General features: G+C 39.6%; 1 protein-coding gene across 6 annotated transcripts; it reads left to right on the forward strand.

Annotated features, from left to right (window-relative positions):
- The first annotated feature begins 433 nt into the window (after positions 1-433).
- LOC306846444 (eukaryotic translation initiation factor 4 gamma 1-like) lies at positions 434-25,966 on the forward strand. 6 transcript variants are annotated; one of them, XM_079379838.1, is made up of 33 exons: positions 446-837; positions 10,326-10,405; positions 10,576-10,694; positions 10,783-10,866; positions 11,057-11,089; positions 12,678-12,857; positions 12,944-13,028; positions 13,807-13,917; positions 14,251-14,402; positions 14,478-14,570; positions 14,657-14,735; positions 16,561-17,367; positions 17,456-17,541; positions 17,644-17,830; positions 18,544-18,677; positions 18,767-18,889; positions 18,978-19,385; positions 19,952-20,098; positions 20,191-20,424; positions 20,608-20,712; positions 20,877-21,146; positions 21,290-21,398; positions 21,940-22,054; positions 22,144-22,409; positions 22,503-22,627; positions 22,733-22,905; positions 23,087-23,212; positions 23,290-23,371; positions 23,469-23,567; positions 23,932-24,066; positions 24,197-24,278; positions 24,402-24,542; positions 25,270-25,966. In XM_079379838.1, the coding sequence occupies exons 3-33, from the start codon at positions 10,620-10,622 to the stop codon at positions 25,449-25,451; spliced, it is 5,028 nt and encodes a 1,675-aa protein (XP_079235964.1). In that variant the 5' UTR covers positions 446-837; positions 10,326-10,405; positions 10,576-10,619; the 3' UTR covers positions 25,452-25,966. The 6 variants fall into 6 exon arrangements, with proteins under 6 accessions (XP_079235966.1, XP_079235968.1, XP_079235969.1 ...); XM_079379840.1 differs by lacking the exon at positions 13,807-13,917 and having other exon boundaries at positions 434-837; XM_079379839.1 differs by lacking the exon at positions 11,057-11,089.
- The last annotated feature ends 402 nt before the right edge of the window (positions 25,967-26,368 follow it).

A 26,368-nucleotide genomic window follows, 5' to 3' on the forward strand; every position in this document is an offset into this window, starting at 1 on the left:
TACAGTAGGTGGCGGTATGCACATGAAGTCATGGTTGTAGTCCGCCAGAAGAAGTAGTAGTAGAAGAAGAAGTTGTACGAATGCCGTATTTCGCGTAGTGTTTCGTCAAAAAAAAAAAAAGAATAGATAGATAAATTGACAGACAGATAACAGATTTATTTATTTATTAATGAAAAATTCAGAGCAATATTGATTTATGCTCACGGTTCGTTTTATATCTGTCTATTATTTCTTACAACATTCCGTAATTTAATTGTATAAACGTGTGATTTGAATTGACTTTTCGTATGCGAATTTATAAATTAACGTTCATAATCTGAAGTCTGTGTAAGTGGAGGAGACTTTTATTATTGGTTCTTATTTCTACCCTTGGCGAATGACCCCGCAGCGCTCGATTAACCCGGAAGTACCCGCGCGGCTCACTGAACACTCCGTCCGGTTCTGCGGGCTCAAGGGGAGAAGCGCTGAAGCACCATGGCTCTGTTCTAATCGCGTTTATTAAGAGAAGTGCGATCAATTTACCGGCAATCCGTCACCATCCGCGCCTTAAACATGGACCTCCAGTCAAGAGGCTTGTCCTGGGGGCATCATCTCTATCAGTAGTAACATCTGGAAACTGTATTTATAGTTTTTTCCCCCCATACTGTCACTTTTTCTCGCCTTTGCACGCTACATGGGATTTAAACCTAAAGTGTCAGCAGCTAGCCAACACTTCTCACTTGATCAACCCAAATATCCCTGTGGAAACCAAGACGCCCTCTATTAGTAACAAAAACAAACTCTCAAGAAACACGCTGAAGTCTTGTCCTGAAGTTTTCTGATTTGTCCGCGGCGCCGGTGAGTAATGCTGCCTCTGCTAACTCTGATAGCCGCCTCTAAACCGACCGTCGCCGGGGCCAAGCGGGCCTAGATTGATCCTCACCCCGGGTTTAATGTTGAGGTGTGCTCCCCTATCAAACATTTTCTGCATCAAACGCTTTTCTTTTAACTGTTCACTGTTATTTTCTCAGTTTTCCTTTTTTTGTGTTTCTGAGGCTTTACTTCGCTTTTTTCAGTTTCACATTCATATTGCTCGTATTTCTGGGAATCGGTCCTCTGAAATTCGGGGAACATACAGACTCGGCACAGTTTTGTCCCGCTGAGGTTGATTTGGCCTATCTTCTGTGGATGGCTTGTTTTCTGGTATTTGAGGAGCATTTGTGACCGTTAAATGTCTCCTGTGACGTGTAAGTTAGTAATGTCGGCACGCGCACGCTAGAATAAGTTTGGGTTTTTTCCTCAACAAACTCGACTTTACCGATGTGTTACATACGATACTGTAAACGAACCGGACCGTCGTCTTTCAGCAGGTCATTGATTTAGAGGGGGGTAGCTAATAAGCTAGTGCGGTGAAATCGACACTTCCCTTCACATTTGCTTTGGGCCCGGCTTGATTTGATCGTTTTCTCAGATGACTGTCGAGGTGGGTTTTCGCTATATGGCGTGTTGAGGTCGTTAAATCTTGGTTTGGGAATAAAACGATGTTGTTGTGGTATGGAAAGTGGAGTCAGCGCCACATGGAGCTAGCTCTGTTAGCCTCGCCGGCAGTGCATCATGGCTGCGCTGTGACACGTCTGTAGGAGCAGCTTCTGGGAACCCAGCGTGCACTAAACTCAACATTTGGAAAATGTTACCCTAGTGGTTTATTTTTTTCAGCAGAACCTAGCGTTTTTTTTGCAATGAGTTCAAAGCTATTTGGATTTTGGAGTTTCAGTATATGAAGGATTTCATAATTGAATCAGCCTGTTTGGCTAATTTATTTCCTCGTGGCTCTGGCATATGAACCACTATAGTGGGTTTAGTTGCTTAAAGGTGTAGTTAAACCCCCAAATGGACTTTTTCATTGTGTATTCACCCACTTCTGTGGAAAACAATGTAATGCAGTTTGACGGTTTCTTTTACCTTTCACTTTCATTGTGTGGAAAAAAATATGCAGTGGAAGTGGATGGTGAATATGTAATATCTACTTTTGAGTTATGCAAAAGAAAGTAACTTATGATGGGAGCAACGTGAGGGTGAGTAAATGAGTTTTCATTTTTGGAAGGGAAATATGGCTGTGACAATCATTAAAGGTAATGCTTGTTGCAGAGAGCATTAGAGTATATATATATATATATATATATATATATTATTTTTTTTTATTTATTGTTTGATGCTAATTATTTTTTTATGGAAGTACATTATAGATACATATGCAGTTACATGATGCGTGATATGACAATGTTATTACAATAAAAACATTACCTTGTTATAAGTCTTTATATCGATACATGTTAGTACAATATTATCAATTTATAATAGTGCTTTGATATATACATCTCTCTCTCTCTCTCTCTCTCTCTCTCTCTCTCTCTCTCTCTCTCTCTCTCTATATATATTTTCACATACAAACAAACGTACACATATATAAAACTACTGTAATATAACAATGTGCTCAGTCTGCCACCCTCATTAGAGTCTTGTCAATAGGTCATGCATACGCTGATAACTCTTTAGTAAACTAACCTAAGACATAACCTGTTCTGGCACCTATGTTTGAACACTGCATCAAATGCAGTATACTTTGATAAGTTGAGCGTTCAACCTCTAAAAAAGTATACTTTGGGCCTCAAGCATTATGCGTATGCAAGGGGAGCATACAGTGTGCGTGACACGAATTTCATCATCAGAATAGTATGCCCACCACCCGATTTTTATTTTTTAATTAAAATTTCATTTTGTACACGCAAGTCGCACATGTGCATTGAATTATTATTTTGCAGTAATCGGTTGTTCCACAAGGTTGCAACTAGGGTTGACAAAAGTACCATCTTTGGTACTGAAATGTAAAAAATGTGACGATGCCAGCATTTCCTGCAGGGAATTCATAGGGCTGTCTACTAAAGGCCAAAGTATACTTAGTTTTTGTACGTGTACGCTACCGTATGCGTACAGGCAAATGCGCAGCCTTTCAAAGTATACTCCATTTGAAGTTGTACGCGAACGTAGGCGGTCGACACATGCGCACTAGAAAGCTTCATTCATGTTCAGTGTCTGCTCTATTTTTTCCCCGTTAAGTCATGACTGATAAAAAATGTTTGAACTCTTTTAAACCAAAGCTGAGCCGTTTCATACCCTCTCGCTCACAAGCGCTCGTCAATGTGAGCGTCTGTTGTTGCAGTCTCCGCTATTTTGTTGTCGTTGTCCGTCTCTTTAATTTCGTTTTCTACTGTGAAACAATGGCCAGGGACAGTGTTGCCACCATGTGGAAAACCTGATTACTGCAAAATAACTTAAGTGCACATGTGCGACCTGAGCGTACAAAGTACGCGCAGTTACAAAAATCGGGTGGTGCGCGTACTGTTCTGATGACGCAATTCGTGTCACGTGCACTGTACGCTGTCCCTCGCGTTAGGGCTGCTCGATTATGGAAAAAATCATAATCACGATTATTTTGGTCATGATTGAAATCACGATTATTTTACACGATTACTCATTGACTTTGGAAATATGTTGCATTTATTGAACAGAACAGTGAATTCTCCTTAAAACAGATTAAGACAGATAAAACAGATAAAGGCAAACAAGATCAACAATGTAGTGCACTTCCACAATCTTTTGAAAACAAGTAATAAATAAAATATAAATAGTAAATAAAATAATAAATAAATTAGTCCAAAATAAATTTGCTCACGTATGTGCCTTAACAAACTGAAAAATGCAAAACAACATTTTACAACATTCTACACTTTAAACATAATTAACAATAAAATTCCGGTCAGTAACTCAGTCCAAGAATATTTTAAGGCTGGCACACTATCGCTCAGAACTAACAGCAAATATGTTTAACTTCAACTTTAGCCTATGTAAACATGTTTCAACATGGCCAAAATGCTGATAGGGTTACAGATCTAAACCTTAAAGGTTTTTAGCCAGAAACACCAGCCTATTCACATGATCTGGTTTCAGTGATGAACGCAAGCAGGAGACAATATTTCCCCTAGTGCTAAAGACTCGCTCTGATGAAGAACTTGTGGCTGGAATACAAAGATATTTCCTTGCCAGGTTGGAAAGACGTGGGAAGATTCTCTGAGATTCCTTCCACCACTTCAGTGGGTCTTCCTCAGCATCCAGTGTCTCTGTCTGCTCTTTTTCTGCCATCTTCACTCATGCTGATTTTTAAATGCGATCAGATACCACATACGCAACTTCTTCGCTGACAGTATAGAGTGAGAGAGTTCGGGCTTCTGGAAGGGCGAAAGTGCGGATGGGCGCGCGCGCGTCAGAACGCAGGTCAAAATAACTTTAAAAAAAGGTGAATAATCGTTTTTTTTTGATTACACCATTTTTGTGATCGTTGAGACCCGAAATCGAAATTCGATTAATTGCACAGCCCTACCTCGCGTACACGTGAACAGTGACAACAGTGTAAGATCTTAAGATTAATTCAGTTCAATCCCCTTTACCTTCTTTCTGCCAGCATTAAATAATCCATAATTTTATCTGTTCTCACTTTTATAGACACGCTTCTCATGGTAATTATATGCTATGGGATTTGTTTGATTATTTTAGCCTATTTTATGAAATTGAGTGCTGTTGAGCAGATTCTTAAACCCTACTAAACACAGAACCAGTTGCGCATGATCATTGCATTCGATTATTTTCACAGCTCTACCGACTGGTATCAAAGTCAGTAGGGATGTAACTATTACCGGTTTGACGTTAAATCATGATAAAATTCCCCCTGGTTAGTGTTTCATATTAATTATCATTAAAACCGTATTCGATTACTGCGATCTGAACAACTCATGATAAATAAATACTGTCCAACATAAAGCACAGTTTTAAGTAACACTCTCATGTGCGCATAGCGCGCGGAGTAGTTTCGTTTTGAGTCGGGTGGAAAAGATGGGAGTGGAAAAGATGGGAGGTTTTAAAAGAGTGCTAAGGAAATTATACAAATGAATATATGAATTAATTATATGAATGTACTTCTGAAGGATCTGACTGTCTTCAGAAACGAGTCGATGGCATTTTGTTTTCATCTTCGCGCCATGTAATACCTAAAGGAAGTGTTCTTAAACACAATACTGCTTTGTTCACGGGAAATTTTAAGTCAAAAAATTTAGGAGCGCATTAAAAAAATTTAGGGGCGCATTGCAAATTTTTCAAATTAGGTGTTTTAGCTTAATAAGGGGATACAAAGAGACATTTACAAGCACAATTATTTAATTTATCAGAATACAGAAAGTACACAAGGTTTTTAAATAATTTGACTTCAGACACTATTTAATAGGCTAATTATGTAATTAGTTATAATCCTATTAAACTGTGTCGGTATAAAATTCTCACAATAATCATTGAAGCTTTTGTCATATGTTTTTGTTCTTAAATCACAATATATAATTTCTAAGTGAAAAAAAGTGTTGTCCTCCTAACAGGTTAAATAACTTTAAAGATAATTTACTAAAAGACTTTTATAAAAAATATAAAGTAAACAAGTGTTTCAAGATTAGAGTGCAAAAGATTGTTCAAATGAACGAAAGAACAATAGGTAAGTAAGGTCCCATTTGTTAACATTAGTTAAAGCAGGTTAACATTAACTAAAAATGTGCAATAGCTAATTGTTGCAGTAGTTAATATTCTTTGTTAATGTTGATTAATAAAAAATACAACTATGTTAGTTAATGTTAGCTCCATTGAATTATATTAAGACAACTTTTGATTTTATAATGTATTATTAAAAGTTGAAATTAAGATAGCATTATTAATAAATGCAGTCATTGTTTTTTTCATGTTAACTAATGGAACTTGTGTTACTGAACAATAATAACGAATCAGTCGTTGATATATAGATAGGCCCACTGTTCTCTATTATAGATCAGTGGATGGGCCATGTTTTAGCTTAGAAAAAATGTTTGAAAATAAATAGCTCATTAAGTCTTTAAGTAAGAATTATTTGATGCTATTGTGAAGACTAAAGCGAATATAAATATCTAAATGACTGTGAGTGTGAAACGTTATTTACACAGTTTTAGGAAAGTAGCGCAGCTGATTTGTTTACTGGGTTACCGGGGTAACGGCAGCGCCCTCTAGTGGCGAATGTGCGTCATTCAGCGCGTCTTCACTTTAACTCGCTCCGCTTTTCTTCTCATCTGTGCTCATTTAAATTAAACCGTTGCCTTTTTAAAGTTCTAAAGTAATCATATGAGGCTGCATCGCAATTTTTCCATAAATAAACAGAATAAATTAATACGTTTGTTATAGGCTACTGTATAAGTTAGGCTGTTTTGTATTTTTTGTATTCGCACTTGTGCTCCTAAATACATTTTCCAGTTCGCACACATCTATTTTTAGTCGCAAATGCGAGTGAAATGCTCGCACTGTCGAGCCCTGTTTTTCATATAAAGCGCCACCTGCTGTCAGAGAATGGATTTACAGAGACTTATATATTTACATTCAGCCTGTGTGCAGCAGTTTCTGTCTGGCCAAAAACGGACCGAATTTGCATGCCCTGCTGTAAATTTTGACCCGTTGATGAAAAACAAGCTTATGTGGATTCTACACATTTAAACAATTCAGATAAGTTATCTAGAATTATTTATGGAGCAGATAAAATACATGGCCTATAATAATTTATTAATCAGTTATCATTTTGCCCCTTTTCTTTATTTACAGTCTGAAATGTGAGGTTTGCATTTTTACTTTACTTTTACTTTTAGACGCTTTTATCCAAAGCGACTTACAAATAAGAAAAAGTAGCTAAAACTAAAAGTTAACACTCTGTAAATACTCTATACACACCCATTTAAGAAAATACAGAAATTAAATAAAATTGACAAATGCATACAACAACATTTCAATAGTAAACATAAAAAGGGAAAAAAGAAATAAAATAAAAAGGATACTTATATCCTTTGCCGTTGTCCTAGCCCGGAAGAGTCGATGGTCTTATTTTTATGAAACTTTTTCAAAGCTTTGTTTGAACATTTACATTAGATATTTGAACATGCTATTAAACTGGTGTCAGTCAAGTTGTCATTTAAAATCCGAACATTATGGGTAATGTTATTGTTTTAGTGATTATGCAAACAGTCATTTTAGAATTTTATTTGCTGTTTGTTGATTTTTTTAAAATAAAACTTGAAGTGATTTATGTGTTGCTACTTTTCGAACATCTCCACATTTTAACAATAGCCTGATAATACTGATAACCGTGATAACTTTGGTCACTATAATCGTGATAAGAATTTTTCATACTGTTACATCCCTACTCAGTACTTTTGGCAACCCTAGTTGCAACAATGTCCCGGGCCGTTGTTTCACAGTAGAAAACAAAACTAAAGAGAGAGAACTGCAACAACAACAGATGCACAAATTGACAAGTGCTTGTGAACGAGAGGGTATGGCATAGCCAAGCTTTGATTTAGAAGAGTTAAAAATAATTGTTATCGGTCTTAACTAATGGGGAACAATGGCACTGGACATGGATGAAGCTTTTAAGAGGTGATGTATTGACTGCCTGCATTTGTGCATGACCTCAAATGGAGTATACTTTGAAAGGCTATGCTTTCGGCTATAGTGTACGCGTATAAAAATAAAAAACTTTGGGCTTAAGTGCCCTCAAATTTAGGGACAGACTTTACGATTGTGTGGTGTATAAGCTAGTGGCTTTTGTGTGAGTTTGTAATGGGTGTCCAGTGTTTCCCACATAATTGCAATCTTTTTTGTGGTGGCATATATATATATATATATATATATATATATATATATATATATATATATATATATATATATATATATATATATATATATATGCAAATTCATTCTCTGCCAGCAGGAAGTGCTGTTGGAGCATAGAGGTTTCTCCGGTAACGGCTGTACACAAAGCAGCGCTCCGCTCACAAACGCTGCTTTATCAGACATTACGTGTAAGATGAAATAAAATGACATCCAAAATTTTCTAAAGACAGTCCATTTCCTTCTGAAATAATATAAAAACACCCGCACCGGGTTTAGATTTTGAAACGTTCAGTGCTCATTTTTATTCAGCAAAGTCAAAGCCTTTTGGAAAATCTGTTTGTGGCGGTCAGTTTCGATATTGTGGCGGGACACCACAAATAAATCAATGTATGGGAAACACTGGTGTCTTACCAGTTCTCCCAAATGCATTGATCTTAACTCTACAACTCGAGCCTGCCGTTTCCTCCCCCCACCACCCCACACACACTTCATCTGGATGTCATGGATGGCTGGGCATCGGGCTATATTGAACACGCTCGTGGCCTACCCTCCCCCCTCATGCCATAAATATCCCATGTTTAGCTCGTTCATCTCTAGGTTTTCTATGTCCTACTTTAGTTACACCCATGACACCAATACCTTTCTGACCCAATGTCCCCCTTTTTTTCCCTTTTTAGAAAGAAATTAATAAATGTAGTTTTGCCTTGGTTGTCTGTCAAAGGCTCTCGTGTTCCCTCTGAAGGAAGCACATTCCCCACGTGCTTCAGTTCCCCAGAATCGCTCACCTCCCCCGTCTGCCCTCTGCCAGAATGTCAGGTCTTTTTCAGAGTGTCTGAGGGTGTTTATTGGTTGCCATCTGTTGGGATCAAATACACAGAGCTGAATTGTAAGACTTGCCCTATTGTGTGAGGGTCACAGGGGGGCATACAGACACTCCCAGAATAAAGAATCTACATCTCTATAACCCATGGTCTAAGCTCTCCAGCTGATCTCCTGCGGCTTCCCCATCCTTTCTCAGCTGAGCTGAGAGATTGTGTTAAATGGCCAGTCTGGCTCTGTGTGTTTGAGATCTTGAGGGTGTGGTGTGGTCTTATCTCAATTGACACTAGGAGACCCCCACCCATTCTTTACTTGCTCGCAGAATGCATTTATTCAGGCCTTTCTCAGAGCGTAATCAGGTACACGGTGTACGTTGCTACAGCATAATTGGTGCGTCGTATAGTTCCTGTCTTTGCTGCCGTAATGTTTGACATTCAGATATTTTTCACTGATGGTGTTAGGGTTAGGGTGTTGTTGATGCAGCTGAAACATGTTCTTTGAAGTGTTTTAAGATGAATAGTGCTAGTTGTTGAATGTTTCCTGCCCTTGTGCATAGTCTGTCGCTACTGATACTTCACAACTGTTCAGAAGTTTGGGGTTGAATTTTTATTTAATTTTTTTTCTTAAGAGTTTAATACTTCTGTTCAGCACTGATGCATTAAATTGATCAGCGACAGTATACATTTATAATGTTACGAAAGATTTCTAGTCTGAATAAATGCTGTTCTTTAGATCTTTCTTTTCATCAAAGGCCCTGTTGTAAAACGGTGTTTTAGAATGAAAACGATCCCCGTTTATCCACCTATAAATATCTATGGGTACGTCAATGGGCATGATGTTATTGTATACGTACATGGTCATCAAGGATACGCATTGCGAATGTGGGCAGCCACGCCATCGTTTTCAAAAGTCTCCGTTTTGTCTCCGTCACTGAAACGCAACCCCGGAGTTTTCAAACAAAAACAGAGTCTGCAGCATTTTCAAAAGTCCCATTTTCGACCTCGAAAACGCCTGAGTAGTGTAAACGATAAGTGTAACTGTAACACAAGTTATGCATTTTAAAATGAGAACGCGCTAGTGTAAACGGGGCCAAAGAATCCTGGAAAAAAAGTCATGGTTTCCACAAAAATACTATGCAACACAACTGTTTTAAACATTTATAAGAAATGTTGCTTCAGTACCAAATCATATTAGAATGATTTCTGAATCGTATTCGAATGATTTCCAATCATGTGACATTGAAGCTTCAGTGATTCAGCTTTGAGCTTGATACATATATTAAAACACAAAACTATGCTTTTTACGGTCTTTTTGGTAAAAAACAAACAAAGCCTTGGTGACGTTTGAACGATAGCTTGTCACCTAATCAAATATTTGAAGGATTACATCATGAGGCTGATTGTAGCTTGATTTTTCTTTTGTCGAAGGAAACTGAGCTATGATTGCGTTGTATAAGTTTGTTAGTCCCACTTTGCAAAACACAGATGGGTGTGGTTTGTGTGACTACAGTGTTTACATAAAGTTCTTTTAGTCTAACAAATCAAGTTTTTGAGTTGTATTTGCATACAATGTACTTATTCACAGGATTGATCATATTCTTGTACCTACATTACAATACAGAACTTGACTAAGAGATCTGATTTTGGTTGTGACATGAGCACATTCCTACCCTATTAACTGATTAACTGATGCTAGTCATTTTTTTCAGTGCAATATTAAACTAATTGCCTCTTATTTCTCTACAGGGTGAATTGCTAACACACTACACAAGGACTCACCCTGAGGGCTTTTCGATACCCCAGAGATTCATAATACTAATTTAGAGGTATGATTTTCACAAATTATCTAAGAAACACATTGTGTTCTTCACATACATGGCTGTAAAATTAATTTTGATTAGTTGGCATTATAAAGTTCAATCTTTCTCTTATTTTAAAAATATTGTTGGTTGTATGTAATTATTAATCACAAAATCATGTTGTCCTGATTCATTAGTTTGGCAGGCAAGTGTGAGGCCCCCTTATGCAGAACCACAGGAAATGAATAAACCACCTCAGCCTATAACAATACCCCCTGCCGTTCCCCACCCCGCCCAATCGCCAGGACTGACACAGGTGAAAGCGGAATCGGCGAAACCTACAATCATGAGCAGACGTATTTGAGTCTCGTTTAACAATATCGGTGTGTCCATTTGTTCCACAGGCTGCCTATCCCCCAGGTCAGCCTTCCTCTGTTGTTTTTCCCGGGCCATCTCCACAAATGAACCCTGCACCGCAAGTCAGACAGGTACACCATCTTCAAGCTATGAAACTCTCCACGACTGACAAAGCTTTCTGTGTGTTTTGTGGCTTAGCTAGATGTCTAATTCCTGCTTGTGTTTGAGGAAAAACTGCACGTGTGGCAGAGTCCGCTTCCTTTTTACATCTCAACTTTTTACTCTTTTACTCTAACCTTTTACTCTTTACTTTCCTCCCAGTTTGCACCAGGGCCTCGTGCTTTACACCAACAGGTACTACCAATTTTCATAAACTGGAGCCTGCTTGATTTCCAAAGTCTTCTGTCTGTACACCCCCCCCCCCCCACACACACACACAAAACTAGTCTGTAATAAACTGCAGGTTTTCTTGCATTTAGGTGCTGCTTTTGCTGGTCTTTCTGTGCTTTCATTACCATTGTCACTAGGGTTGGGAATCCATATGTTTAAGTTATCATGTTCTTAGACTTGATAAAAGTGATGACATGAACCCCATACTGTTTCTTTGGTTTATTCGGTGTCATTAAGACCGTTTCAACCAATTGGTCTTTCTGATTTATTTTTTTTTTTAAATTTTTTTATAAATAACTGGCTCATTAGTTACTGGTGGTACTAAATGCCTGCTTTGTTGCATGCAACCAAGTTACTTTTACATTCAACCAAATAATCAATTGGATTGATGCGTGATTTGGACTGAAAAGCCTTCTTGTAAACACTTCAAGCCGATTGAAATTTCAGTCAGGTTGAAAGGTGTGGTGTAGACCTGAAATAATCCGATCAATGTGAAAATGTGGAATGTAAAGACTTCCCAATTTCTTATGCACATGTTTATTTATATATATAACAAACTGATATATTTAATATTTACTTCTGACATGGACTCTTCAGCTGTCTTTTGGATATGTCATCAAGGCAAAATCAATTACACTTGCCATAGCTGTGGTGACATTGTGAGGCTTTCTTCAGTTCATAACATGATGACTGGGCACTGTGTCTGCTGGGGTTTTGTTATCAATACATGTAAACAAATATGAGCATTGGACTGCCATGCTTTGGCTTCATATAAACAAATTTTGGAATCAGAAATTGGATTGCAATCAGTAGGTTTTAAGTTTAGTGCAATGGTTAAATTTCATGCAGTGGTTTCTGCGTAGACAGAAGAATGCATGTTTGAGAGTTAACAGAACTGAAGCTTCTAAATCATATAATTCGGAATACAATTTTTTTTTTTTTTTTTCAATTCTCAACCCTAATTGTCAAAGAGAGCATGCGTTTTAATAGCCATTTTGAGTCTCATCCTTTCACCATTACCAGCTTGTTCCCTGTGTGCCACTGACCTTTGTTGTACTTGCATTGTGTTTCTCAGGCTTTTCTTAACTCTGCATGTTGGAAGCTTGCTTTCACTGCTGAAGTCTAACGTTTGCTGCTTCTTGTTGTCTGTTTCTCTCTCATGCCTTCTTTCCACTCTATTTCTGCTATTTTGTGTGGCTGAAGGGTGGATTCAGGTCACTGCAGGTAACTGGCCCTCTGATCTTCCTCTGGCCACAGCCAACATAATTAGACTGTCCAGAGTTCTTGTCATATATGCATGTCAAAGTGTGCATGAACATTTTAAAGAAAAATCAAGTTACAAGTTATTCTAATGAAGTTTGTACAATAAGACTAGAAATTTGTAAGAAAATCAGGAACTGTTCGAGATCAGGTGATATTGAAGCCTGGAGTAATGGCAGCTGAAAATGTAGTCGTGTTTGCATGGATGTGGATGTAATAACAGTACAGAAGCAACAGAACATGTGAAGTTTGGTCTTGTGTTTCTTCTGAGTCTCTCTTCTTTCCTCAACAGGCGTACTACCCTAACCGGCCCAACATGCAAGGCAGTGCCCCTCGGGTCACACCCAGCAGCACCCCCCGGTCTGTTGCACCCACTCACGTCTACCAACCTACCTCACAGGTTATGATGATTCCCCAGCAACAGTTACAATTCGCCAACCCTCAGGGCCATGCCATTTTCCTACATGGACAGGTAGCACATTGTTCTTTTACTATCCAAGTTGTGCACTTTATGTGAGGCTGTTCGTGCATCTAACGATTTCTTGTTTTCTATTGTAGTACCGCGCCCCGTATATGCCGCCAACACAGCAGTACTCTGCAGGCTTTTACCCTGGAAGCAGTCCAGCTGAATACGGTACATATGGTAAGAGGTTCTGCTCTGGGCCTCCCCTGTTTTGTTTGAACCACCCAAACCTGGTTTTTCTTACTTGTGTATATATTGCTCTTAACTCAAAAGTGGTCTTGAACCAGTGTGTAGAACATCGATTCCTGATATTGATCTTTAAATGTTCAGAAAACATTTTTGTAGATTTGTTGCTAGTTGTGCCAAAATTACACTTAATTCAAATTACATTTGATAATGTACCAGTATTTTTTCGTTTTTCAGTAAAGAGAATGAAGATAATGTGCTTAATGTGCAGTTACTGTAGCAAAATAATTTTGGTCCTTTGTCAATAGTATGTGAATGTATTCATTACAAAGAAGTTACTTTCAAACCAAACTGCTTTGTTTGAACTTGAACCTATTGTGAAATCTATTGCCCTCACATGAAATTCCAGATCATATTAATTACTCCAGAAATGACTGCATTACCACACAACTTTGTGTGACTGCTTATTCCACCCCCCCACCCCCCTTTTCGGAATACAAAATTCACCCATGTATGTTTTGGATAGGTTTTGAAACTTCACCTTAGACTTATGACTGTTAGATTAGTCAAATACATTAAATAATATCCCTGTCATAACTAATCACTAAATGCCTAGTTCTACCTTTCGTGTCTGCTCATATTATTGCCTCACTAACCGTGTTCAGCACTTATATCTGCTGCTTGTTGTTTCCTCTTACTCACTCTCGACCTTTGTCTCTTTCTCGGTCTCTGTTTGCTTTCCTCTCTCCCCTTCTCCTTTGGCTGAGTTCAGATCCCTCTCTGGCAGGGAGGGAGAGGCAGGGGGGTGGGGGGAGAGGTGCAGGTAGAGAGAACGGACGTCTCTCGCTGCACGGAGCTCCTCTCACCTCCCAGCGCTATCCTGGTGAGTCTGAAGAGCAGGGCTGTTTCTGTTACACCTCTTGTCTTTGTCTTAGCCTGGCTGGTTGTTTTAACACGGCAAGGAGACATGTAACCTTTGCTGTAATGCTACTTCAACCTTTGACACGGTGTCCTGGACAAAAATTGATTTTTGGGATTGATCTGTGATTATTATTAAGTGGTTTATCTCAAGAATGTGAAGGGTTGTTCTTCCCAGCGCACCAGAAAGTGTTTTTGGCTGGAGGGGGAATGCTTTGCATGTGTATCCCCCTCCCATTAAAGCTGACTGTCTCTTATTTTGGTATCTAATCTTGTCTCTTTATTTGTTGTTGTCTAGCGGCTGCCTATTATCCTGCAACACAGCAGTACCCAACGTCAGTGTCCGCCACGTCTGTCACGATGAATCCCCCCCAGCAGCAACCAGCTCCACCTCCACAGCAAGCTCCGCCTCAGCAGTCAGGAGCAGTCAAACCTAGAGAGCGCAAACAGGTGGGTGGAAACAACATTTGGTGTGTTTTCATTTTGATTCATTTGTCTGTGACTTACCAGTTGTTTCCTTTACAGATCAGAATACGTGACCCCAACCAGGGTGGACGTGACATTACTGAAGAGATCATGTCTGGTGGGAGAACAACCTCCACACCCACTCCTCCACAGGTTTGTTGATAGCTTCATGTGTTTAAAATGACATGAACATGGCAAAAATTACATGCTGCTTTTAACGGATTGCTGTTCTTACGCAGACTGCTGGTCCAGAGGTGGGAGGTCCTGACCAGACCAATGGTGAAAGTGATCTGCCTGTTGCTGCTGTGATCAGAGCTGGTGAGTGTGCTTTCTTGAAAATACCCAAACAGGTTTTTGACGTTAAAGTCTGAGTTCCCGCTATCCTAAAAATGTGGAAATAATTAGGGATTTTCAAAAGTGGTTTCCAAGGCTCAAAATGTTAGAGGACTAAAAAGTTTGGCACCAGAAGTTTTAAAGCCATCTAAATACAAACAATATCGACCCGAGGCAATGTTAGCAAGTGTTGGAAACTTTTCCTTCGTCAAAGCAGAGACCAGGAGACTTTGGGATAAGTTACTCTTTATTGAGGAATATCCATTCCTGGCTGGTGGAATAATCTTCCCACCCCTATCCGGAACGCCGGATCCCTGGCAATCTTCAAGCAACAACTGAAAACTCATCTCTTTTGTCAGTACTTGACTTCATACTAAACTCAAAAAAAAAAACTCTTTCCCTCTATCTTTCTCTCCGCTTACTAGCTTGTACTTATTTGAACAATGACTGAGACTTGGTGTTACGAGCACTTCCTCTGTCTGATTGCCTCTTCAAGATTAATCGCTTTTTGTATTCCCCAATTGTAAGTCGCTTTGCATAAAAGCGTCTGCTAAATGTAAATGTAAAATGTAAATTGAGAACTCTCTTTGCGTCGCTGTAGTCATCCAAGTCTAACTCAAACAGTATACATTGTAGTTTGTATGCATTCCAAGGGGGAGGGATACATAGAGGTTGAGACAATCTAAACAAAGCATGCAAATGCAGTACAGGAATCGGCCCATTAACAGAATTTCCCCAGCCCTGACATCATCAGCATAACAGTGTGATTCAAATGCATAGGTGCTAATCCAATCAGCCTGACAGTATCACCCATACCTTCACATTATCATATCTTAACTTGGGACAATGACACTGTTCAGGAGGTGCATAAAGACAAAAGGTTAATGTCAGACACCTGGATTGCTTGACTTAATCTTCTTTGAATATCATCATCTATGCCTCAAATGCTAAATTCAGTCTACTAAACTTTCTCTGTTTATATACTATTGTATTGGAACCTAAATTAAACATTTAATAAATTTGTAATACAACACAAGAAATACATTTTATTTGGAGCAGTACTTGTTATTTATACACTGGAAGTTTATTTCATTATGAAAAGTGACGTTTTTCTCAAGGTGAAAATGACAGGCTTTGGTGTTATCTGATTTTGACACTTTTTGCTGAAGAATCAAAAACACCTCAAAGGCCATCTTTTTGTGCTTCCTTTTGTTGCAGGAGGCTTGACTCGAATTCCGCACTCAGTATCTTCATTTTTAATGTTTTTTTTAATTGTTATTTATAAAGTGCCTGTCTGAAGATGGAGTATTCTGTTGTATTCATTTGCCTGCAAATTCAGTGAAAAGTCACGTCATGCATAACTTGACTTTCACTCTATAAGTGGTGTCACTTCAGTGTACTCCTTCACATTCCTATAAGTAATACGTATATGTAGTGTTATATTGTAATAATGTTTAAAAAACTTGCACATCATTTTGTGAAACATCTTGTGTTTGAGGTTATCTTAACTTTTTAAGATGTTATTTGCTCTGATTTTTAGGGACATTCCTACCAGGAATTCAAATTTGTAAGTTTTGTCTATAGAGCAATCTTAAGAAAAGAGATCATCAAAACATTTTTGTTTTTGGGATAAAAAAATATTCTTTGGAAAATGGCTAATAGCAAAGAAAAATTGTATTCTAAAGAATGCCTTGTGAATCCAGCCCCTGGATTGTGTTCCAGTTTGAAAGATAAAACAGCAGGTGTTTTTATTTTTTTTAATGGTTGTGGTTATTTTATGTGCACACTGTTTCCTGTCCTTAATCCTCAGATGATCAAGTGAAGTCCGTGGCTCCTCCTCCAGCTGTGTCCACCCCTCCTCCAGCTGTGTCCACCCCTCCTCCAGCTGTGTCCACCCCTCCTCCATCAAACACGCCAGAGCAAGCCCCCATTGCATCTTCAGCAGCTGACTCTAAACCTGTGCCAGAGATCAGATCTGCTTCACCTGCGAGCAAGATTCCCATTCCTCCGGGAGAAGACCCAGTGATATCCCCAGCACTCTCACCTTCTCCTCCTCCTGCAAACAATCCCCAACTTTCAAATCCTCAAATTGGTGACAGTGTGGATGCTCCAGTGCTCCCTGATGCCCCAGTTCAAAGGGAGGAGCCCGAGGACGCCCCTCCATTGGAGCCAACTTCTATTGGCGTTGAGAAAGAGGAGTCAGAGGTAGCCAAAGAGAAAGAGCCTGAACCTGTGGCCGAAACAGAGGCCACATCTGATGAATCTAGCTCGGCTGGTGTCATCTCCACCCCTGTGGAGCCGCCTCCTGCTGTAGCTAATGATGGTGAGGTTGCTTCTAAGGACACCACCCCTCTATCCACTGAGACGCCCATTCCAGAGCCAGTCGTTGATGAGCCAAAGGAACCGCCTTTGTTTAACGGTTTGCCTGAGGACTCTGCAGAGGCTCCAGTAGTGAAGCCAGAGAGCTCCACTAATCCAGTTGCTGAACAAGAGGTTCCTCAGGTCCAACAGAGCTGCCTTGTGGCTGTGGAAGCACCTTTAGAGGAAGCAGAGAAGGAAAAACCAGAGGAGACTGCCCCTGTAAAAGTTTGCCCTGTTGAGGAAATGACTATGCAAGGTGGGGAAATAAGTTCTCGTAGAACAGTTAGCATATTGTTTTTTTTCTCCTTCCGGATGAAGTTTGACTTAGGTTTCTCTCTTCCTAGCTGCCGCAACAACCGTGCCAAAGAAGAAAAAGATCAAGGATCTGAATAAGAAAGATGTAGGAGATGTCCTAGATGCCTTCAGAGAGGTTTGTATAGTATGGCACATCTTGGCTTTATTACAGTAGGACTTCAGTGACTGTTGCGACGAGTACAGTTGTGCATTTTTAAATCTTCTGTATCTGTTTCAGCCTGAGGAAGAAAAGCCTACTCCTGAGCCAGAGGTTGCTCAGAAAGAGCCCTCCCCTGCTCCAGCCCCTGCCCCCCCAGCTGAAGAGACAGACGAAACATGGGAGGACAAAGAGGACAAGCTAGACACAGAAAATATTGAGCCTGAGGCGTCTAAACCTGTGGAACAAAAGTATCAATATAAAGAAGGTTAGGAGTTAGATTATTTGGATCTCATTCGGTAATGTTCATCCTGTTTTATGTATTACAGCAATATATGAGTACTTTTATTTAAAGAGCAATTTACTGTAAATAGACTATCGTTCAAAAGTTTTCAGTCAGTAAGATTTCTTATGTTATCTTTTATTCTCACCAAGGCTGCATTTATTTTTTTTATCAAATATACAGTACATCCGTAATATTGTGAAATTATATTAATATATTATTTTTATACATTTTAATATAAATTATACCTGTGATGGCAAAGCTGAATATTCAACTGCCATTACTTTTGTCACATGGTCTTTCAGAACTTATTCTAATATGCTAATTTGATGCTCAGGAATAATTTTTGTATTATCAGTGTTGAAAACGGTGGTCTCACTGACCACAGACTTTTAAATATAAAACTTTACATTATTTACATTAATGCATTTGACATGTTTTGATAAAATATTTTTTACATTGGTACATTATTTAAAAAAATTGACTTTCATTGCGTTATTTTGTGTGTTCAGCAGTGAATAAAATTTATATTTTTAAATTGATATCATAAAAAAAAAAAACTTTGAAAGTTGGGTACATAATGTATCAAGACTATTGCTTTTTAGTTTGTCTTGTGCAAGGCAAATTCACCCTGTCTTATTCTAAATGTTTGTGGGCCTGTTTTGCAACCGTTTTTTCTCTTCACTCTCTTTTTGCAGAACAATGGAAGCCCATCAACCCAGAGGAGAAGAAACGATATGATCGAGAATTTCTGCTTTGCTTCCAGTTCATTGGTGCAAGCATGCACAAGCCAGAGGGTTTGCCGCACATCAGTGATGTTGTCTTGGACAAGGTGAGGCTTCTATCTGGACCCAACAGTTTTAATCTGTCTCTTGCTAAAAATTCTAATCACCCTCTTGCTCTTTGTTGGTTGGACAACAGGCAAATAAAACCCCCTTGCGGCCCTTGGATCCCAGGAGTCTGATTAACTGTGGGCCTGATTTCACACCTTCATATGCTAACTTTGGTAGACAGTCATCTGGCGGAGGAGGGGGGCGAGGACCGGTAAGTTGACTTTCTTTACTCTCACGATTCAAAATTCAGTTATAAGTAATGTTCCTGTATGTTGAGATTGATCATTTATTTTTAAAAGTTGCACTCCTCTCAGTCTGCACGGCGCCCTCAGCCAGGGCGAGGCAAAGACCAAATGAATCGCAACCCCAAGATCATCACCAGCTTGTCTCTTAAAGACAATGTGGAACTCAACCAGGCTAAGAATGCTTGGACGCCTACAGTGAAGAAACAAGTCCGAGGCCGTGGAGGAGAGGAGGAGGAGGAAGACTCGGAAGCTGCGAAAACGCAGGAGCTTTTCCGCCGCGTACGCAGTGTCCTTAACAAGCTCACGCCACAGATGTTCCAGCAGCTGATGAAGCAGGTGACGGAGCTCACCATAGACACAGAAGAGAGGCTCAAGGGTGTTATTGACCTTATCTTCGAGAAAGCCATCTCCGAACCCAACTTCTCTGTAGCTTATGCCAACATGTGCCGTTGCCTTATGGGGGTGAGTAACGTTCGGCTGTATGTTGGCTTGCATGTGTGGGCTCCAGTGATTACTTCCAATTTGAGCCACGTGTCTGGGCCACTGACATACTCTGATGGGATTTAGAAACCTGATGAGCTTTTGATAGTGTTTGTCAGGAATATGTTTCATTGATTTGTAATTTCTGCAGTTGCAAATGTAGATTAATTTTTCATCTTTTAGTGAAAATATCCACTTGTTAAACTCATGCTTCAATTTCATAATACTTTAGTTCATCTTCCAAGCATACGTATGACCAAAAAAGATTTGTCGCTCGAGTGAAAGTCCTTTTTTGCCAAAAATGTGTTGCAAGTTAATAAAAACATTTGTAAAAAAAACTAAAAAAAAACCGAATTAAGCAAACTGTTTAATCTTAAATCTTCGGAAGAGACTCGACCTATTTATATGATGAACTGATTTAAATTGAGCCTTTTTTGTCCTTGTTTGATGTGCAACAGATCTGTACATTTGAGCTTTTGTTTACCACATGACAAAATTACCTGAATTGCTGAAGTAATTGAAATATTGTCACTGATTTGCTTTTCCAGCTTAAAGTCCCCACTACAGACAAACCGGGAGTCACTGTGAATTTCCGTAAACTACTACTCAATCGTTGTCAGAAGGAGTTTGAAAAGGACAAGGATGACGATGAGATCTTTGAACAGAAACAGAAAGAGCTGGATGCTGCCTCTGAGGTGATGTCTTGCCACATTTGTAAACAATCAACTTGATACAAGGTGTATGAAATAGTTCTGTTGAAATTAAAGCAGTTTTATTTTTACCTTAGGAAGAGCGTCAGCGCCTGAAGGAAGAGCTGGAGGAAGCCAAGGACAAGGCACGTAGACGGTCGCTTGGAAACATCAAGTTCATCGGAGAGCTGTTCAAGCTGAAAATGCTGACAGAACCCATCATGCATGACTGCATTGTCAAGCTCTTGAAGAACCATGATGAGGAGAGCTTAGAGTGCCTCTGCCGGCTGTTCTCCACTATTGGAAAAGATCTAGACTTTGAGAAGGCCAAGGTACAGCACCATTTGTATTTATGCAGAATGCTGCAATTGACCAAATACCTGTCAGATTATGAGCTTCACACTTATGTTAGGTCTACATTTCTTTTGCGTGTAGTATATTGTTCTGTTGTATAGCATTTTAGACAGTCGTTAACTTTGTTACAGTCAGATTTAATGTTACTCTATTGTATGCAGCCACGAATGGATCAGTACTTCCACCAAATGGAGAAGATCATTAAAGAGAAGAAGACGTCTTCTAGAATCCGCTTCATGCTTCAGGATGTTTTAGACCTCCGAAAGGTAACCACATGCTTGGTTAAGCAAATTTTCTTAAGTGGCATTTGCCACTGTAGTATTTGTCAGTAACCTCATTTATATTTCTTAAAAGACATGTGGTGTCTTTCAGTTCTTCTCGCTTTACATTCTCATTCTTTTAACCGTATAATATGGTCTCTGTCGCACAGAACAACTGGGTGCCCAGAAGAGGAGATCTGGGTCCCAAAACCATCGATCAAATCCATAAAGAGGCAGAGTTGGAAGAACATAGAGAGCAAATCAAAGTACAGCAACAGCTGCTGTCTAAGAAAGACTCCAGTCAGGGTCGAGGGGGCCGTGGTGGGCCGCACTCCTCTGGGGGCCGTGGTAGCCAGACCCAAGATGAGGGCTGGAACATAGTGCCTATTTCCACTAAGAACAGGCCGATTGACACCAGCCGCCTCAGTAAAATTACTAAGGTGAGGCTTTGTGACCTTTTTTTTTCTATTTTAGAATATCTTACTTTAAAAATGTAGTTGTTAAAAAAATTAAGTTTTCATAGCAGAATGATTTGAGATGTTTGATGCGCTTAGCCATATTTTTCCTGTCTTTTTTTCTTCAGCCTGGTGATTTCAACAACCAGCTGCTGGCCCCGGGAGGAAAGGGCTCATGGGGTAGCTGGGGTAAAGGGAGCAGTGGAGGCACAGGAGCCAAGTCCACTGGAGAGCAAGGTGAGCCCAGTTACCTTGAACCTCACACAGAATAGAGAAGGCCAGCTTTTAATTAATGTCATAAATAGACTGTTAGTTTTAATTGCTGCTGTTTACCAAGGCAGTGGATATGAGTGATACCTCAAATCATGCTACTTTAGGAAAAGTGGTGTTACTTTTCGTTGAAATCAGACTTATGTTTTTGTGGTGGATGATAAAACTGGCAAAAAAATTTTTTTATATAGACCGAAGATTGTGATAAATGAAGATACAAGACTGGACCCCTGGTTGAGAAGTGCTATACATTGACATAGGGACACAGGTCTTATCTAGGAACCAGAGTGACTTGGAGACTTTGATTTCTTTTTGTCTTGAGCCAGTTGTTAACCACCGAGAACGTTGTAGAAACAACTCTTAGCAATCTTAACAACAGCATAGAAATCGCCCTCAACATTGTAGCTTGTGTTTTGTAAGCATCACTCATTTTCAGAAAATGTAAAGAGATGGTTGTCAGTGTTTTTTGATAAATGCAAGCCTAATGCTGTCCTTTTATCTGATGCAGACCAGGGGAGACCGGCCACTAGCACGCTCAACCGCTTCTCTGCATTGCAGCAGTCTGGACCCCCATCATCATCATCCTCCTCCTCACTTGACTCTGATCGTAGAGTGCCCCAAAGGTAAGTTTGTAGTGCTGTTTTTGTTTTGTAGGGTAAATGAGTACTAACATCAACGCTGCAAGAAATCTAATTACATATCTGCTATGCAGGAACAGCTCCAGTAGGGACCGTAGCGATAGAGATCGTGGTGACAGAGACAGGGATCGCTTTGACCGATTCGATAGTAGGCGGGAAGACCGGTACCGAGGCATCGACAGACCCCGTCAGGCCATCACCAAACGCAGCTTCAGCCGTGAAAAAGATGAGCGCAGAGGAAGCGACAGTTGTGGGCCACCGGATTCTGTACGCCGTGTGTCCAGCATGACAGAGAACCGCGATCGAGGCAGTCGAGAGCGTGAAAGAAGCAAGGAGACCGGTAAGAGTCGATAGTCTTAAAGAACTGTGCAGTACAGGTCTTTGAGTTGACGATTCATAAATTGATGAACACTTTACCTGTTGGGTTTCTCAGTGAAGCCAATGTCGGCTCCTGCTCCACCACCACCTGTTCAAGCCAAACCCGCCCTGAGCGAGGAAGAGCTGGACAAGAAATCAAAATCCATCATTGAAGAGTATCTCCACATCAACGACATGAAGGTATGTACATCCATATGTATTACAGACCCAGAAAACATTTTGAAAATATCCTGTAAATTCACCCTGGCATCTTCCACTTGTGTTATTCATGTTACTCTTTTGTAGGAGGCATTGCAGTGCGTGCAGGAGCTGAACAGCACCTCTCTGCTCTTCGTGTTTGTACGGAACGGTGTTGAGTCCACATTGGAGCGCAGCACCATCGCTAGAGAGCATGTGGGCCTGCTGTTTCAGAAGCTTGTTAGTGCTAGAATATTACCTCCTGAGCAGTACTACAAGGGGTGAGTTCATAGACCGCTGCAGTTTATTATTCTGTGCAATAGTATGGCAGGGATGCACATAATGACATTGAAGCCTGAACATTGTAGCCACTTTTTGATTTTCAGCACTGATTTCTACACAATATAAATGGTTTCTCTGCGGCTGTGCACTCATTTTATTATTTGATTTCACCCACTCTAGACTGCAGGAGATTCTGGAGATGGCAGATGACATGGCCATTGACATTCCTCATATTTGGCTCTACTTGGCCGAGATAATCACACCCATGTTGCAAGAGGGAGGCATCCCCATGGGCCAGCTCTTCAGGTTAGGCACTGAACCTTGGTTTTCAAAGATTATAAACAATCAAATAAAACCATCTGACCTTTTTAAATCATCCACAGCGAAGTGTCCAAACCTCTTCTCCCTATGGGCAAAGCAGCAATCTTGCTTGTTGAAATACTTAACCTTCTCTGCAAAGGACTGGTCAGTATCATGCTGTGGCAAATGCTTATGAAATATTTGCATATATTGCAGCTTCAGAGTTTTTAAAATTTTGTTTACTTCTCTGTAATGTTCTCAGAGCCACAAAAAAGCTGGAGTGATGTGGTTGGAGGCGGGACTCAGCTGGAAAGACTTTCTGCCTGAAGATGAGGATATCAATAAGTTTGTTACAGAGCAGGTACTAAAAGCTGTTTTGTACTGTATTGACGGTCAACATTTCTGAAATGTATATGTAAAAAAACAAATTACTGCATAAATATTATTGTGCTCAAATGTTTTTACTGGCAGTACCCAAAATTTGCATTAAATGTTCTTTTCCTCTGCAAGAATATTTTTGTATGTTACATGCATTTGTAATATAGGTACAAATTATATATATATATATATATATATATATATATATATACACATATATATATATATATATATATATATATATATATATATATATATATATATACACATATGCACATGCGCACACACACACACACTGTGCATATATCTTAGTGAGCCTGAAGGTCATTAAGATGCTATATTTGCAGAAAATGGAGTTCACTCTGGGTGAGGAGTCTGAGAAGCCCGGTGAGAAGGAACTCACTGCTGAGGAGCTGAGTAAACATTTGGACAGGTTGTTACAGGAAAAAGCCAACAACCAGAGGATCTATGACTGGGTAGAGGTGAGTGTGTGCGCTTTGGCTGTGATTCAAGGCTCTTTAATCAAACATTAAGGTATTGCAGCAATCTGCATTATGGGTATAACATTATGCACATGGGACGTGTACTGACTGGTGTTTCTCTCCTTTAAAGGCCAACCTAGATGAGCAGAAAATGGGCTCCAATCAGTTTGTCCGGGCCCTGATGACGTCTGTGTGTCAGTCTGCCATTATATGTGAGTGACTCTATTAGATGCAATCCACTTCCCTCACTTTAGATCCCTCAATTTTGACTTCAGACCTGAACTTGCACTGACTTGTACTTGATGTTAATTGTGTGCATTAATGAACTGTTATAGGTGAGAACCCCTACAAGGTGGATACGGAGCAGATTACCCAAAGGGCCAAGCTACTGCAGAAGTACCTCTCTGATGAAACAAAGGAGCTGCAGGCACTCTATGCTCTCCAGGCTCTCATGATGCAGATGGAGCAGCCTGCCAGTGAGTTTTTTTTTTTTTTTTTTTTTTTTTTTTTTTTTTTTTTATATTGTCAATCTTTTTACAATGTATTTATTTATTTTATTTAAACTGCTCTTCAAAACTTTGGGGACAGTGAGATTTTTAGCACTAAAAGGCTAAATGCTTACTAAGACAACATTTATTTGATCAAATTCTGTAAAAACAGTAATATTGTGAATTTAAAAAAAAAATACATTTTGATTAATGGAATTTAATCTTGTGATATCCACCTTTTTCTTCAACGCGGAAGTAAGCCTATGGGTGAGACTTCCAGTTCATTAGCCGTTATAGATAAATAACAAGAATAACAATGTGCAGTAAACGGTAAAACTCTTTGGACTACAAACCAGTATGTTCATAATTAAGATAATGCATTTAAATAATATTGTAAGACACACACATCTTCAATATCAAGCAGCAAAACGAACTGGTTTGTACAGCTAAAAATAGCTGGACGCAGATGAGACTGGAAGCTAGACCCATAGAATTTACAAATGGCCGTGCCCATTTTTACGGCAAGAAAAAGGTGGATAAAAGCGGACTTTTCAGCAGCCTTCACTCCAGATCCTTCAGAGATCATGCTAGTATGCTGATTTGCTGTTGAAAACGGATGATAATATTTCTGTAGAAATGGATACAAGTTACTGTTTTACAACAAAAAAGTACACTGGTGGTGTAGCTGAATAAGTGTTGTCTCTGTTTTACCCAGATTTACTGCGCATGTTTTTCGACGCGTTGTACGATGATGATGTGATTAAAGAGGAAGCCTTCTACAAATGGGAGTCCAGCAAAGACCCGGCGGAGCAGCTGGGGAAGGGTGTGGCCCTGAAGTCAGTCACTGCCTTCTTCACTTGGTTACGGGAGGCCGAGTCCGAATCGGACAACAGCTAATCCTGAACTTTGCTAGCCCAGGTAGCACTGGAGAGAATCTGCTGCCAGGGACTAATGAGAGGAGGATGTCTGGCAACCAAGTTGAACTTGATCCTCATAAAGCCAATCTTATCTGTTCAGGGTGGCTCTTGACAGATATAAACTACAATCATTTCTCAGTCATTTCTTTTGCTCTCTATATCTATTGTGGCTTATGTCCACCAAAAACAATAAAAAAAAAAAAAAAAAAAAAAATCTGCAGGACTGCTTCAACGTGTTACCAATTCATCGTCATTTATTTTTAACAAGAAATTCTTGGGGAAAAAAGTACAAACCAACGCTGCTCTTACATGTTAATATAGATTTATATGCAATGTGGTATATGACGAAACAGACATGGTGTCATATATTGTGTAGAGGGTGTGATGGCGATCATGTCTTTTAGGTTTGTAATGTCGGATCAAGCGCGGATCTCTTACAGGCGTTTTCTTTCGTGTGCGTGCGAGAGGAGTCGTTTTTAAATCTACAGAGACTGATACATGAGCGTAGTATTTGATGAATTCTCTAAGTGACGAATGAAATTTGAGTAGCGTTTGTATTTCGCTCTTTTTGCTTCCTGTATCCTTTAGAAAGGGGTGGACCTGTTGAACTTCAGGATGATGGTTTTGGATGGACTTTGACCTTTTTGACCTTAGTGCTGCTGGATGAGGTGGGGGTCCAACATGCTTCCAACTAAGCCATCCTTGTCCTGCTTCCTAGCCCACACTTTTGCGTCTTACCTCTCTTGAAGAACTGATGGGGGACTTTGTGAAGCCCCACTTGAGCAAGCCTGCAGTGGAATTTTAAGAGAAATCATTCAAACTTGAAGCATATAGAAAAATCAACTTGATGAAATGACAGTAATGATCCTAAAGCCTTTTCTACTTGCAAAGTGGAAA

The sequence above is a fragment of the Barbus barbus genome, assembly GCF_936440315.1.
Source record: "Barbus barbus genome assembly, chromosome: 26".
Classification (NCBI taxonomy): Eukaryota; Metazoa; Chordata; class Actinopteri; order Cypriniformes; family Cyprinidae; genus Barbus; species Barbus barbus.